Consider the following 13,569-nt stretch of genomic DNA (forward strand, 5'->3'; position numbering starts at 1 on the left):
AAAAAAAAAAAAAAAAAAAAAAAAAAAAAAAAAAAAAAAACCTAATCTAGGACCTGACACTGGCATACAGTAAGCATGGAACAAATGGGTCTCAGAATAATGAAATAGGAAACATATGCATCCCTTCCACTGCAGCTCAAATGTACTCAGAAATTCTCTTCAGTCCATACCCACAGGAGCTGACTTTGCTATGAATAAAAACAGTATTGTCCCCTATAAAGGTATACCAGTATGTGTCTACCAAGACAGAACTCACCCACCCATGCCATGTATACTAAAGGAGAGCCCTGATGAGGTCACCAGTCTGTCTGGCTGTGATGTCAAGAAATGCTGAGACTGCAGCCTGCTAGAGATTCTCCAGTGGGGCTGGGGTTCAGGAGGGAAGAAGGCCAACTCCTTTTGTCCAGAGGGAAATTGTACTCCATCCAGGTGGCTGGGTAGAGGAAAACTCAGCTTCTGAAGACCCAATAGTTTATGTTAGTCAAAAACATGTTACATATCTCAGAAAAGCATTTTTCTAACCAAATGATTCATTTCAAGATTCTTGAGAAGAGTGGCTCTGTAGGACACTTAAGACTACAATTAATAAGACTGCAAGGGAGATTCATAAAGAAATTTCAAAAATCTCTAGAAAACTCCATGTGAAATCTCAGGATTCCAGCCAAGGACCTCAGTTTAAAAGTGCTCTCCTCTAGAATTACTGAGAGGCTTTTGCAACGTAGCAAGTCAATATCACTCCAAGGAGATGGGTATAGATGTCCCTGCCCAGGAGGGGATGACTTACTTTGAAGCTGTACCTGACAATGTTCTGGGGTGCATGTGGGTTGTTGGCTGTCAAAATCCGAGTGAATTCCTCCTTTAACTCCTGAGGGAAAGAAATACCAAGAGGGTCATAGGTGAAGGCCACCCAACCCCATCTGAGGCTTACAGGATCCCCCAGAGTATCAGCAGACATTTCACATCCAAGTTCTGGGCAAGCTCCTAATCGTGTACTATGGAAGAACACATCTCTGAACCTGAAAGAGGTACAAGGAGCAAGGATAAGAGGCTACTCACTCACCGCATCGGTCAACTCCAGCTGGTCAGGGGGTCTAACTGTGGCTTTGGACTGGGCCCATTCATCTGTACCTTCTCCCACTTCAGTCCCTGAATCTTCATCCTAGACAAAAACCTCACATGAGGCTGGGAGTGTCTTATCTAATTAGACAAGCAAGCAGGAGGCCTGTTTATTCACAAACAATCCCAGAAGCCAAGCTCTGTCCCTTGTATGAAGAATACAAAATGTACAACATATCACTCATGAAAGAGTCCAAAAGAACTGCTCAGGCCAGAGTTCTCATTGTCTGGAAGATCCTGGCCACCTCTGCCTTGGGGGTCAGGGTAGCTGGAACTTGGAATGTTGTTGGTAGGCCTTTGGCCCCAGTAGTGGGACCAGAAGAACTGGTTCCTCCCTACTGCCTTCTGTAAAGCCCAGAAGCTAATGTCTAGGACCAACAGCCAAAGGCAGGGCTTTATGCAAAGTGGTTTAGACATCAAGAAAGGATGATAAGTCGTTATTCAACTTTAATTTATATTTTATCTTCCCATCTGCTACCTTAAGGTTACCCAAGACTCTCTGTACTTAGTTACTTTAAGTCCCACAGTCCCATTAGATCCTTGGAGCAAAAAAATCAAGAACTAGAAGGTTTGCCTTTCCCTGGTAGATACTTAAACATCTTGCCAAAGTGGCCCATGACATATTTTTTTAAATGTTCACCCTTACTAACAAAATTATACAAAATAAAACAATATTTTTTTTTTAACTATAAAACTGGCAAACTAGAAAACAACCAAAGCTAATATCCAGCATTCATGAGGCTGTGGGAAAATGAGCACTCACAAATTAGTACCTTTCTAAAACTCAATTTGAAAATATTTATCAAAGCCTAATAACTGTTTATACTCTCTGACCCAAATTTGTACATGTAGGAATTTATATTAAGGAATATGCCCAAAGATTTAGGTGCATTGATGTTTGTTAGATAATTGCTAATAACAGTGAAAAAAGAAACATTTATTTATTTATTTATTTGAGATAGAGTCTTGCTTTGTCACACCCAAGCTGCAGTGCAGTGGCACGATCTCAACTCACTACAACCTCCACCTCCTGGGTTCAAGCAATTCCCTTACCTCAGCCTCCCAAGCAGCTGGGACCACAGACATGCACCACCATGCCCGGCTAATTTTTGTATTTTAGTAGAGATGGGGTTTCACTATGTTGGCCAGGCTGGTTTTGAACTCCTGACCTCAAGTGATCTGCCTGCTTCAACTTCTCAAAGTGCTGGGATTACAGGCATGAGCCACCGCATTCAGCCAAAAAAGGAAACGTCTAAATGTCCAACAATGAGGCATGGTTGAACAAATTATGGTACAGTCTTAAGGAACATATGGTAAAATATTATGCAGTAATTTCAAATGACGCTATAAAAGTATATTTATTAGCAATGGAAGGTACTCTAAATATTTTATGTGAAAAACATGTTATAAAATAACATATACAGTTCTGTTCCATTTAAAAATAAGTATATTTCTCCCCCTTATTCCTCCAAAAGAAAAATAATAAATAAATACATGTAATTTTATATATGCACAAAAATATCTAAGAGGATGTAACATCACATGTTAACTAAAGTTATTATAGGATGGTAGGTTTAGGGTGATTTTAATATTCTTTTAGTTCATTTGCATTTTCTAAAAACATACAGATAATATTTTCAACAGAAAAAAAAACATTATTAGCATCTTGCTGAAAGATGATGATAGTCTCAGCACTTACTTTCTTCCTGGTTCCTCTGCCTATGCTGATGCTCTAAATGAAGAACAGAAAACAGAAGATAGGTCACAAGCAAATTGACATGGAAATATCATAAACAGTATTGCAGGGAGGCTCCTGCCCAGGAATCTCACAGTCAAAGGACGCTGAGCCTTCCCAAGTTTCAGAAACAGTCTCAGTGACAATTTTAGCCCAGCCAGAGAGGTCCTATATCTGAGGCAAGCCGGTTTCAGCATCAGTGGGAATGACCCATGAAGAGCACGACCAAGTAACTTAGCACTGGAATTTCTTATTTGCAACTAATTCAACAAATATTTTTAAAGCATATTCTAAGTGTTCATCTCTGTACCAGGCAATAAAGGGATTTCAAAAACAGTTTATATTCATAAACACTTTTGGGGATGAATATACGCTCTTCATGAGCAGACACTTTGTTTTTTACACTGCTGCACAAAGACCCAGCATCTAGAACAATGCTCTGAACATAGTAGGTGTTCAAAATACTTACTGAATAGATACATGAATGCCATCAAAACCCATTAGTCATTATAACCCTGGAAAAAGTGTTTTTCTCTATAATCTTCAGATTCCTCATCTGTAAAATGCATAGGATTGGATATGATAACCTTCCTGTTCTAACATGCTTAAATTTTATGTTCTCAAGAGAAACATGCTCAAATCAATTTGATGAACATTAGTGGAGTGCCTAATTGTGTGTTAGGCACTGACCTAAGCAGTGGGAGGAAGAAAGATGAGGTCCCTGCCCCAATTTGCTCAAGGTCCGTGGAGGACGGATGAGTGTGATCAATGCTCATCACTCACTCACTCACTCAGCATATGTTCCTTTGAAAGTCAGTTCTGTGCCAGCAACAGAGATACGTGTGCACAGGGTATGGTGGAAGTACGTGGGTCACCTACCCAGCCTGGGGTACACAGAAAAGGCTTACAGAGGTGACCATTTCTTCTTCTTTCTTCTTTTCTTCTTCTTCTTCTTCTTCTTCTCCTCCTCCTCCTCCTCCTCCTCCTCCTTCTTCTTCCTTCTTCTTCTTCTTCTCCTTCTCCTTCTTCTCCTTCTCTTCTTTCCCCCTCCCCCTCCCCCTCCTCCTCTTCTTCTTCTTCCTTCTTCCTTTTTTTTTCTTGAGACAGAGTTTCCCTTTTGCCACCCAGGCTGGAGTGCAATGGTGCAGGCTTGGCTCACTGCAACCTCTGCCTCCCAGGTTCAAAGATTCTCCTGCTTCGGCCTCCCAAGTAGCTGGGATTACAGGCATGCACCACCACATGCAGCTATTTTTTAAATATTTTTTATTGTATTATTATTATTTGAGATGGAGTTTTCGCTCTTTTCCCCAGGCTGGAGTGCAGTAGTGCAATCTTGGGTCACTGCAAACTCCGCCTTTCTGTTTCAAGTGATTCTCCCGCCTGAGCCTCCTGAGAAGCTGGGATTACAGGCATCTGCTACCATACCTGGCTAATTTTTGTATTTTTAGTAGAGATGGGGTTTCACCATGTTGGCCAGGCTGGTCTTGAACTCCTGACCTCGTGATCCATCCACCTCGGCCTCCCAGTGTTTGGATTACAGTCATGAGCCACCACACCCACCCTATTTTTTTATATTTTTAGTAGAGACAGGGTTTCAGCATGTTGGCCAGGCTGGTCTCAAACTCCTGACATTAGGTGATCCACCCACCTTGGCCTCCCAACATGTTGGGATTACAGGCATCAGCCACTGCACCCAGCCAGAGATGACAATTCCTTAACTGGGTGTCAAAGGACAAGTATGCATTGTCTAGGTGGAGAAAACGTTTTTCAGAAGGAGAAAATATCATGTACAAAGTTGGCTGAGTGCGGTGGCTCATGCTTGTAATCCCAGCACTTTGGGAGGCCAAGGTGGGCAGCTCATCTGAGGTCAGGAGTTCGAGACCAGCCTGACCAACATGGTGAAACCCTGTCTCTACTAAAAATACAAAAATTAATCGAGTGTGGTAGCACGCACCTGTAATCCCAGCTACTCGGGAGCCTGAGGCAGGAGAATTGCTTGAATCCAGGAGGGAGAGGTTGCAGTGAGCTGAGATCATTCCAGTGCACTCCAGCCTGGGCAACAGAGTGAGACTCCATCAGAAAGGAAGGAAGGAAGGGAGGGATGGTAGGAGGGAGGGAGAGAAAGCTAGAGAGAAAGAAAGAAAGAAAGTTAGTTAGTTCTACCAAAGAAACCAACAAAAATATTCCACAGTACATATATAGAATAAATAGGTGTTTCAGATGATCAAGTATGAGGGAGATCAGGGGACTGGAGACATGAGGGAGGGGCTCTTGGAAGGAGCAGGCCTAGCTCACAGAAGGAGGGGTCTCTGCAGCAGAGGAGCCAAAGGGGACACATTGGTGGCAGCATGGCACATTGGAAAGGAACCTCTGGTTCCAGCTCTGTCACTGACCACCTGTGTGATCTTGGAGGACCCTCTGGGTCTTGGTTTCCCAAATGCAAAGAGAGGGAGTTAGACTAGATGGGGTCTTACACCTCTTGCATGATAGGGTCTTTGGGAGAGGGTTGGAGGGTGGAAGCGAAGAAAGGGATTCTAGGGAAAGAGAAAAGCATGCCTCAGCTTGGGCTGGGATTATTGCTGGTAGAGCAGGCAGCAGGATTCAGAGTTCTGCCAGGTTGCCAGGGTTTCCAACGATAGGCACGTTCTCGGAGCCTAAGCCATATGAGCCAAAGAGCTACTTTCCTTTGAAGAGCTTTTGATCCATAAGGTCATGGGATAGAAGCGTCACAATGTGTAACAACATTCAGGCTCACAATATAGCAGAGAAAGGCCAATCCCAACCCAAACCACAAGCCTTAAATAGAAAATGAGATCCAGTTACCGCTGCCCCCTGTAAATATGTCTGTAAAACATTTATCTGGCAATAAAAGAACTGACAAGGCAATTTGAGTGTAATTGTTTTTGGCAGTTGGAAATATTTCAATTAACACACTATAAAAGCCACACTATAATAAATGCAAAACAGGCCAGTGAAATCAGCTACAGCCCTGACTTCCCAACCATGGCAAAGGAGATTGAATGTCAGGCTGCCACTTTGGCCCCTTGGTCTTGCAGAATGAGAAGCCTGAGACAGACAACCCTGAATTCCTGAAAGGCTTTTGATGGTTCCTCCTAGAAGCTATCAAGCCACAGAAGAAAATTCAAACTCTTCCCCAAGCCCTCAAAACTCTATCATCTGGCCCCAAGCCTCCATTCCAGCCTGTTCTCCTACCACCGTGTGCTGGGACTCCCAGGTGCAGTCAGAGAGTCCCTGAGCCTGGCCTGTGTTTTCCCACTTCTCCACCTTTGCTGTTATCATTCCTCCGCCAGGAATGTCATCTTCCCCTTCCCTCTCCCTGCCCCCACTACCTCTGTCTAACAAAATTCTACCCAACTAGCCTCTGCTAGTTCTTCATCTAACTTTTCCTTTTCCACCTTTCTCCTACCTCCCTCTACTCTTCCTTTCCTCACTTTAAGCAAGGCTACCCTCCATGTTCCATCACAAGTACTGAATGATCAAATGTATCTTCAAATAGACACTCTGTTACAGTCTCTGGGTCGTGTCTGAAAAGAAGCATAACACTGCAGTATACATAGGAGGCAGCTTGACATTCTTATGCTATTGACTAAAGAAAGTCCTCTTCTCTTGGCTAGGTCATTCCATTTGGCCAAGGGAAGATGTCTATGAAAGAGCGAGGCGGGAAGAGGAAATCCTCCCAGCCCACCGTGGCAGACAATGTAGTCCTGGTGATCAACGGGATAACAGATATCCCAGCCTGAACTCCTTCACAGCAGAGCATTTTTCTATCCTTATTGCTGTGGATTTCAGTGTGAGCACTGTGAGAGCAGGAACTGAGTCTTATTTTGGATCACTAGCACAGAGGCTAGCACTTGGATGGAAGTCACTGCCCTTATAAAAGTCACCAGTCACAACTCAGCTGCCTAGTGGTCACTTCTCAGTTCTCTTATAGGACCTGACATTGCTGAGGGCTCCCTCCCTCCTCCTTGAAACTTCTCCACCACCTTCTTTTCCATGTTACTGATCTCTCCAATGGCTCCTCAATATCCTTGACCTCTCCAGGGATATAGGCTTGACCCTCTGGTCTTTCTATTCTACACCCTCCCCTTGGCTACTCTTATCCCCCACGCATAGCTTCATCTTCCATCTTCCACCTTATGATGAAGCTCAAATCTATTTATTATTATTCTTTCTTTTCCCTGAGACAGGATCTTGTGACCAGGCATGGTGGCTCATGTCTGCAATCCCAGCACTTGGGGAAGCTGAGAAAGGTGGATTACTTCAGGCAAGAAGTTGGAGACCAAACTGGCCAACATGGTGAAACCCCATCTCCACTAAAAATACAAAAATTAGTCGAGCATGGTGGTGTGTGCTACTCAGGAGGCTGAAGCAGGAGAATCACTTGAACCCAGGAGGCAGAGGTCACAGTGAGCTGAGACTTAAAAAAAGAGAGAGAGAGAGAGAGAGAGAGAGACAGAGACAGTATCTTGGTCTCCCCAAATCTATTTTTGTAACTTAGACTTCCCAGAACCTCATATTCAAATTAATGACAAAGTACTCAAACTCAATATCTATAAAACTGACCTGATTTCTTCACCCTAAACTGTCACTTCCTCCAGGATTCCCTTTCTCTCAAGTGCATTACCATTCATTTAGTCACCCAGGTTGGAAACTGGGAACCATTAAAGATGTTTGTCCATTCTTCACCCTCTCACTAGGATTATGTTTCAAAGCCTAACAATTCTAATTCTTTAATATCTTTCTTAACTATCTTTAATTCAGGCCCTTACTATTTTTTGCCTAACTACATTTGATCTCCCTAACTCCAGTTTCTCTCTACTCTAATAATTATATCATTATAATTATTTTCAGCTACTGAGCACTTACTCTGGCCCAGTCATTTACTAAGCTATTTATGTAAATTATTTCATTGAATCTTCACAACCACCCTGTGGAGTATGAGCTGTCATTATTTCTACCTTACGAGAAAACTGAGGTATAGAGACACCAAGCAACTGACCCAAAGTTGACCAGGATTTGAACCCAAACTCTTAATCACTAACTACAAATGATCTTCCTAAAACATAAATATGATTGTGTCATTCTCTTGATTGAAAGCCTCCAAGGGTTCAAGACCAGCCTGGGCAATAAAGCAACACCCTGTCTCTACAAAAAAAGAAAAAAAAATTAATTAGTTGGATGTGGTGGTGTGCGCCTGTACAGCTACTTGGAAGGCTGAGGTAAGATGATTGCTTGAGCTCAGAAGTTCAGGGCTGCAGTGAGCTATGATTGTGCCACTGTGCTCCAATCTGGGCAACACAGTGAGACCTTGTCTCAAAATAAATAATAAAATAAAATGAAGTCTCCAAGAGCCCATCCTCCACCATGAGATGAAGCCCAAATCCCCAAATATGACATCTACCTCATCTCCTACTTTTCCCCTCCTACAGCCACACTCAGTCACTTACAATTCTCCCTAAGCTTATGTAGGAAAGATCCATGTATGCAGAGGGACTGAGCCTATGTCTCCAGTGGTTAGATAAGCCCCGAGCCTTACACGGATGATAGTACCTGACCTAGAAGGGGACTGTCCACATAAAATGTCTCCTCTTTCCTTAGGTTCACAGGATTTCTTTCATAAACTATCTGACTTCTCTGCTCTGTGCCAAGCATCTTTCTCCCTTCCCTCAATACTACCAATCACGATGTCTGGTCACCCTTCTGTCAGGCCAGCCTCTACATGGGTCCCTTTACCTCATTCAAGATTCCACCTCTCTGGGCCTCTAACCCCCTTATTCTAGAACAACTCTGGATCACCTCCTTGGCTCAGTACACTTTTGGATGATCTTTAAGTTAACACCCCTCCTAACTTGGCCCAGCCCTAAGGACTGTCTTTTTCCATAAGCAGCCTCCAGTGCAGCCCCACTCGGTCTGTCCTGGGACATGAGGAAGCCAAAGGGCACACAGTAAATCCCAAAGAAGTCTGGAAAGCTGTGGAGAAGAGCTGAGAGAGAATGAGATGTCTGGAAAGAGACATTCTCATGTAGAGCAGTGACATACCAAGGGCAGATGCTTGAAGTCTGTCTGCAGCGGGGTTAGGGGAGGGGAGAGAGGCAGAGACAGTTGATTACCATCACCATCCCTAACCGCAATCTAGTGAGCACTCTAGCTAGGCACCTTGTTGGGTATTATACGGTCATTGTTCCCGATCTTCACAGCCTCCCCGAAAAGTAGATGAAACTGTTCCCATTTTAAAGACAAGGACACTGAGAATTGTTCAGATCAAATGACATAGTCAATGGAAGGATACACTGAAAACAAAAATTCTAGTCAATGTAAGAGTTAATTACTATCACCACCTATTGGTCATTTACTTGCATTTAGACCTGTTTTGGTTCACGACCCCACTGAACAATGCAAGCCATCTATTTGTCCCTCAGCATATTTTAGGGATAAATAAGGAGATAAAAAATTCTTAAGCTGTTCTCTATCATAAATATATAATATTTTAAAAATGAATATGTGATCAGATGGAGCCATGGAACCCAAGTGTGTGGGCTTTGAAGTCAACCATAGCTGCGTTTGAGTCCCCACTCTGCTACTTGCTAATAGTTTTATGACCCCAGGCAAGTTAATTGTCTTCTTTGAACCTCAGTATCCTCATTTTTTAAATGGGCATTATAATGACACCCTCAGACAATCATAGGCTTGTTGTAAGGATTAAATGAGTCAACACACATAAGGTGCATAGTGTGGGGCACTTTATGTGCAACTGGCCAGAGTGTGTGCCCAACAAATGATGGCTGACAGAATTACATTCTCATTTATAGACCCTGCTCTGCCCTCAGCCACACGGGATCTGTGTAGCCCTTTGCCTACTAGGAAGCACCTGCCTTAGGGATGACTACATTTCAGCAGCTCACATCTCTGCTCAAGAGTTCAATGCTGAAACGATTGTTCCTGGAAAGACGGGCTCTTCGAAGCATGCAAACCCACAGATGCTGCATCCTCCTTCCTGGGGCTCAGGAGACTTCGTTTACCATCTCAGTTGTCTTGGTCCTTATTTTAAAATTCACTAACAGGTTTCCATTAAGCTAAATTGAAACTAAATACCTCACCAGATTGCAGTTTCGGTTTCTAAAAGGGTAAAAGCTCTTAGTCCCAAAGGAACTGCAGCAATTCACAAACAAATCTTCCTCCAGCTACACTGAGTACATTTTAAATCTCTGAGCCTAGTGTAGTGTCAAAAGCACACAAAAGGCACTCAATAAGTGTTTGTAGTTGAAAAAAAATATTAAAACTTTGAACAGTGGTACGCAGGGTGCACTATCATACATTGATGCAAACTTTTTGTACCAAAGTTTGCAATGTGTACCGAAGTTTAAAATGCATATATCCCTCAGCTCAATGGCTCCACTTTCTTGAATTTTCTCATAGAAATATTCACACCTCAGGCTGGGTACAGTGGCTCCATGCCTGTACTCCCAGCATTTTGGGAGGCCAAGGCAGGAGGAACACTTGAGCCCAGGGGTTCAAGGCTAGGCTGGGGAACATAGTGAGACTTCATCTCTACAAATAAATAAATAAATAAATAAACAAAATTAGCCAGGTGTGGCAGTGCATGCCTGTAGTCCCAGCTCGGGAGGATCACTTGAGCCCAGGATGTAGAGGCTGCAGTAAGCTGAGATTGTGCCACTGCATTCCAGACAGGGTGACACAGCAAGACCCTGTGTCAAAAAAAGAAAAAAGAAAGAAAAAAGAAACAGACACACCTGCATAAGAAGAACATACAAACTTGCTTGCTGCAGTTTTATTTGTAATTTTTTAAAATTGAAAAACACAAACAAACATTCACCAATAGGAGCCTAGGTAAATAAATTAAGTAATATAAAATAAGTATAGCACTTCAATGGGATGTTATGCATATTTTAAAAATAATAACTATTGTGCAACATAGTGACCATAGTAAATAGCAATGTATTGGATCAGGTGTGGTGGTTTATCCCTGTAATCCCAGTACTTTGGGAAACCTAGGCAGGAGGAATGCTTGAGGTCAGGAGTTCAAGACCAACCTGGGTGATATAGCAAGATACTCCATCCCTACAAAAATTTTTAAAAATTAGCCAGGTGTAGTGTGGTGTACCAATAGTCTCAGCTTCTTGGGAGGCCGAGGTGGGAGGATCACTTGAGTCCAGAAGGTCAAGGCTGCAGTGAGCTGTGATCATGCACTGCACTCCAGCCTGGGCACCAGAGCTAAACCCTGTCTCAAATCAACAAACAACCTACCCACCCACCCACCCACCCACCCACCAATGTATTTTATTATTGAAAACTGCTAAGAGAATAGGTTTTAAGTGTTCTAACCTCAAAAAATTATAAATACGCTAGATAATGCTTATGTTAATTAGCTTGATTGGCTGGGTGTGGTGGCTCACACCTGTAATCCCAGCACTTTGGGAGGCCAAGGTGGGCAATCAACTGAGGTCAGGATTTCGAGATCAGCCTGGTCAACAGGGCGAAACCCCATCTCTACTAAAAATATAAAAATTAGCGAGGTGATGGCAGGTAATCCCAGCTACTCAGGAGGCTGAGGCAGGAGAATCGCTTGAACCTGGGAGATGGAGGTTGCAGTGAGCTGAGATTGCACCACTGCACTCCAGCCTGGGTAACAGGTGAGACTCTGTCTCAAGATAATAATAATAATAATTAGCTTGATTTAGCCATTCCACAATGTATACATATTTCAAAATACGTTTTATGTGATAAATTGCAATTTTATTTGTCAATTAAAAACAGTATATTATTGAAAAATAAAGTGAAAAGAATGAAGTAAACTTTTATGTATTGCTATGGAAAGCTCTCCAAGGCATATTGTCAAATAAAAAAGCAAGTTACAGGAATAGATCACCCATCTGTTTACTTTAAGAATATGTGTATATGTATATTTGCATATACATACAAAATTTCTGGAAGAATATATAGAATCTGTTGACAGTGGTTTTTGTCCAGGCAGTGTGACTACAGAATTGTGGGAAAGAGGACTAATACTGTTATGTATACATTGTCATAATTCAAATTTTTTTTTTTTGAGTCAGGGTCTTACTCCATCATCCAGGCTAGAGTGCAGCAGCACAATCACAGCTCACTTCAGCTATGACCTCCTGGACTCAAGGGATCCTCCTGACTCACCCTCCCAAGTAGCTAGGACTACAGGCACGTACCACCAGGCCTGGTTAATATTTAAATCTTTTGTAGAGACACTGTCTCACTATGTTGCCCAGGCTGGTCACAAACTTCTGGCCTCACATGATCCTTCTGCCTCAGCCTCCCAAAATGCTGGGATTAGAGGCGTGAGCCACTGCACCCAGCCTAATATATTAAATGTGAATATGCATTACTTTTATAATTTCAAATGCTAATTAAGAATGTAAAAATCAAAATATAGTTACATACATTTTTCTTTCCTATGAATGCAGTGTTAGCACAGTGCTCAGAATGCTGGAAAAGAGAATACAAGACCAGCCCCATTCCTCTCTGGAAGCACAGGAGGGCAGAAGCCAACTCTATAGGACTCTTTCTAGATAAGGCTGCAGAAGGCCAAAAGTATACGGTTTAAAAGCTGGAGCTCTAGAGTAAATCTTTGCTGGATTCCTGGCTCTGCTATGAATTATATGTAAGATGTTGAGCAAAGCATTTAGTCTCTAAACTTCGTCTCCACATTTGTAAGGGGGAGAAAAATATTAGTGCCCTCCTCATAGAATTGCTATGAGGATAAAATAAAACAATGTATGAAGAGCACTAACACAGAACCCAGCACAAAGTAAGCCCTCAAGTACCAATGGCAATGTAAACATTTTGGTTGTCATTATTTTTATTATTCCATGTAGACTGCCATGCAAGGCAACTAAGTTCCATTCTGAGGGCTTAGAATAATTGAAAAGTATGTTTTCTAGGTCCCAAGAAATCTTATTAGAAAGGAGCCTCGACATCTCAGGGTGTCATAGCAGAAGGATGACAATAAAAATACTCTCCATTTATATAGCATCTTTCAGTTTACTAAACATTTTGGAGTACATTATCTTATTTGATCATTATAACAATCTTTTGTGGATGGATGTTTAATCTTGTCATTGTTTTTGTTTCTGAATCTATTGAGATGTTATCATCCTACGATTTTTCTTCTTTATCCTATTAATGTGAAAAAGCTTTAATTTTTTCATAAGTTAACTTTGTATTCTTGGGATAAACCTCACTTGATCTGATCTATTATTCTTTTTATATATTGCTGGAACAGATTTGATATTATCTTGTTAAGGATTTTTTGCATTTATGTTAATGAGGAATATCAGCCTATAATTTTCTATTTGTACAATGCTTTGATTTTGATATCAGGGTTACACTGATGTCATAAAATGAATTGGAACTTATTCCCTTTATCCTTTATTTTCTGAAAGACTTTGTATAAGATTGGTGTTATTCATTCCTTATATACTTAATACCATTCATCAGTGAAACGATTTGCGTCTGGAGTTTCTTTGTGGGATGGTTCTTAATTATGAATTCAATTTATTAATAGGTATGAAGTATTTTCCATTTCTTCTTGTGTCAGTTAAGATAAAATGTGTTTTTCAAAAATTTCATCCATTCCATCTAAGTTGATGAATTTATTAGCATAAGGTTGTTCCTACTATCCTCCTATTATTCCTTTTAACATCTGT

At 41.8% G+C, this 13,569-nt stretch overlaps 1 protein-coding gene across 6 annotated transcripts in view; it reads right to left on the bottom strand.

Annotated features, from left to right (window-relative positions):
- Nucleotides 1–13,569, bottom strand: part of DNAI1 (dynein axonemal intermediate chain 1) — a 60,780-nt gene that overhangs the window by 34,159 nt on the left and 13,052 nt on the right. For 5 of the 6 annotated variants that reach the window (XM_032299906.1, XM_032299904.1, XM_032299900.1 and 2 more), the window contains exons 2-4: nt 2,816–2,848; nt 1,061–1,159; nt 785–865 (exon numbers count right to left, since the gene is read on the bottom strand). In XM_032299906.1, coding sequence (XP_032155797.1) covers nt 785–865; nt 1,061–1,159; nt 2,816–2,848 — 213 coding nt within the window. The remainder of the gene's footprint in view (nt 1–784; nt 866–1,060; nt 1,160–2,815; nt 2,849–13,569) is intronic. The other variant, XM_032299902.1, reaches the window with a different exon arrangement.

The sequence above is a fragment of the Sapajus apella genome, unplaced genomic scaffold (genome assembly GCF_009761245.1).
Source record: "Sapajus apella isolate SASKATOON/1434 unplaced genomic scaffold, GSC_monkey_1.0 scaffold42, whole genome shotgun sequence".
NCBI classification, from domain to species: domain Eukaryota; kingdom Metazoa; phylum Chordata; class Mammalia; order Primates; family Cebidae; genus Sapajus; species Sapajus apella.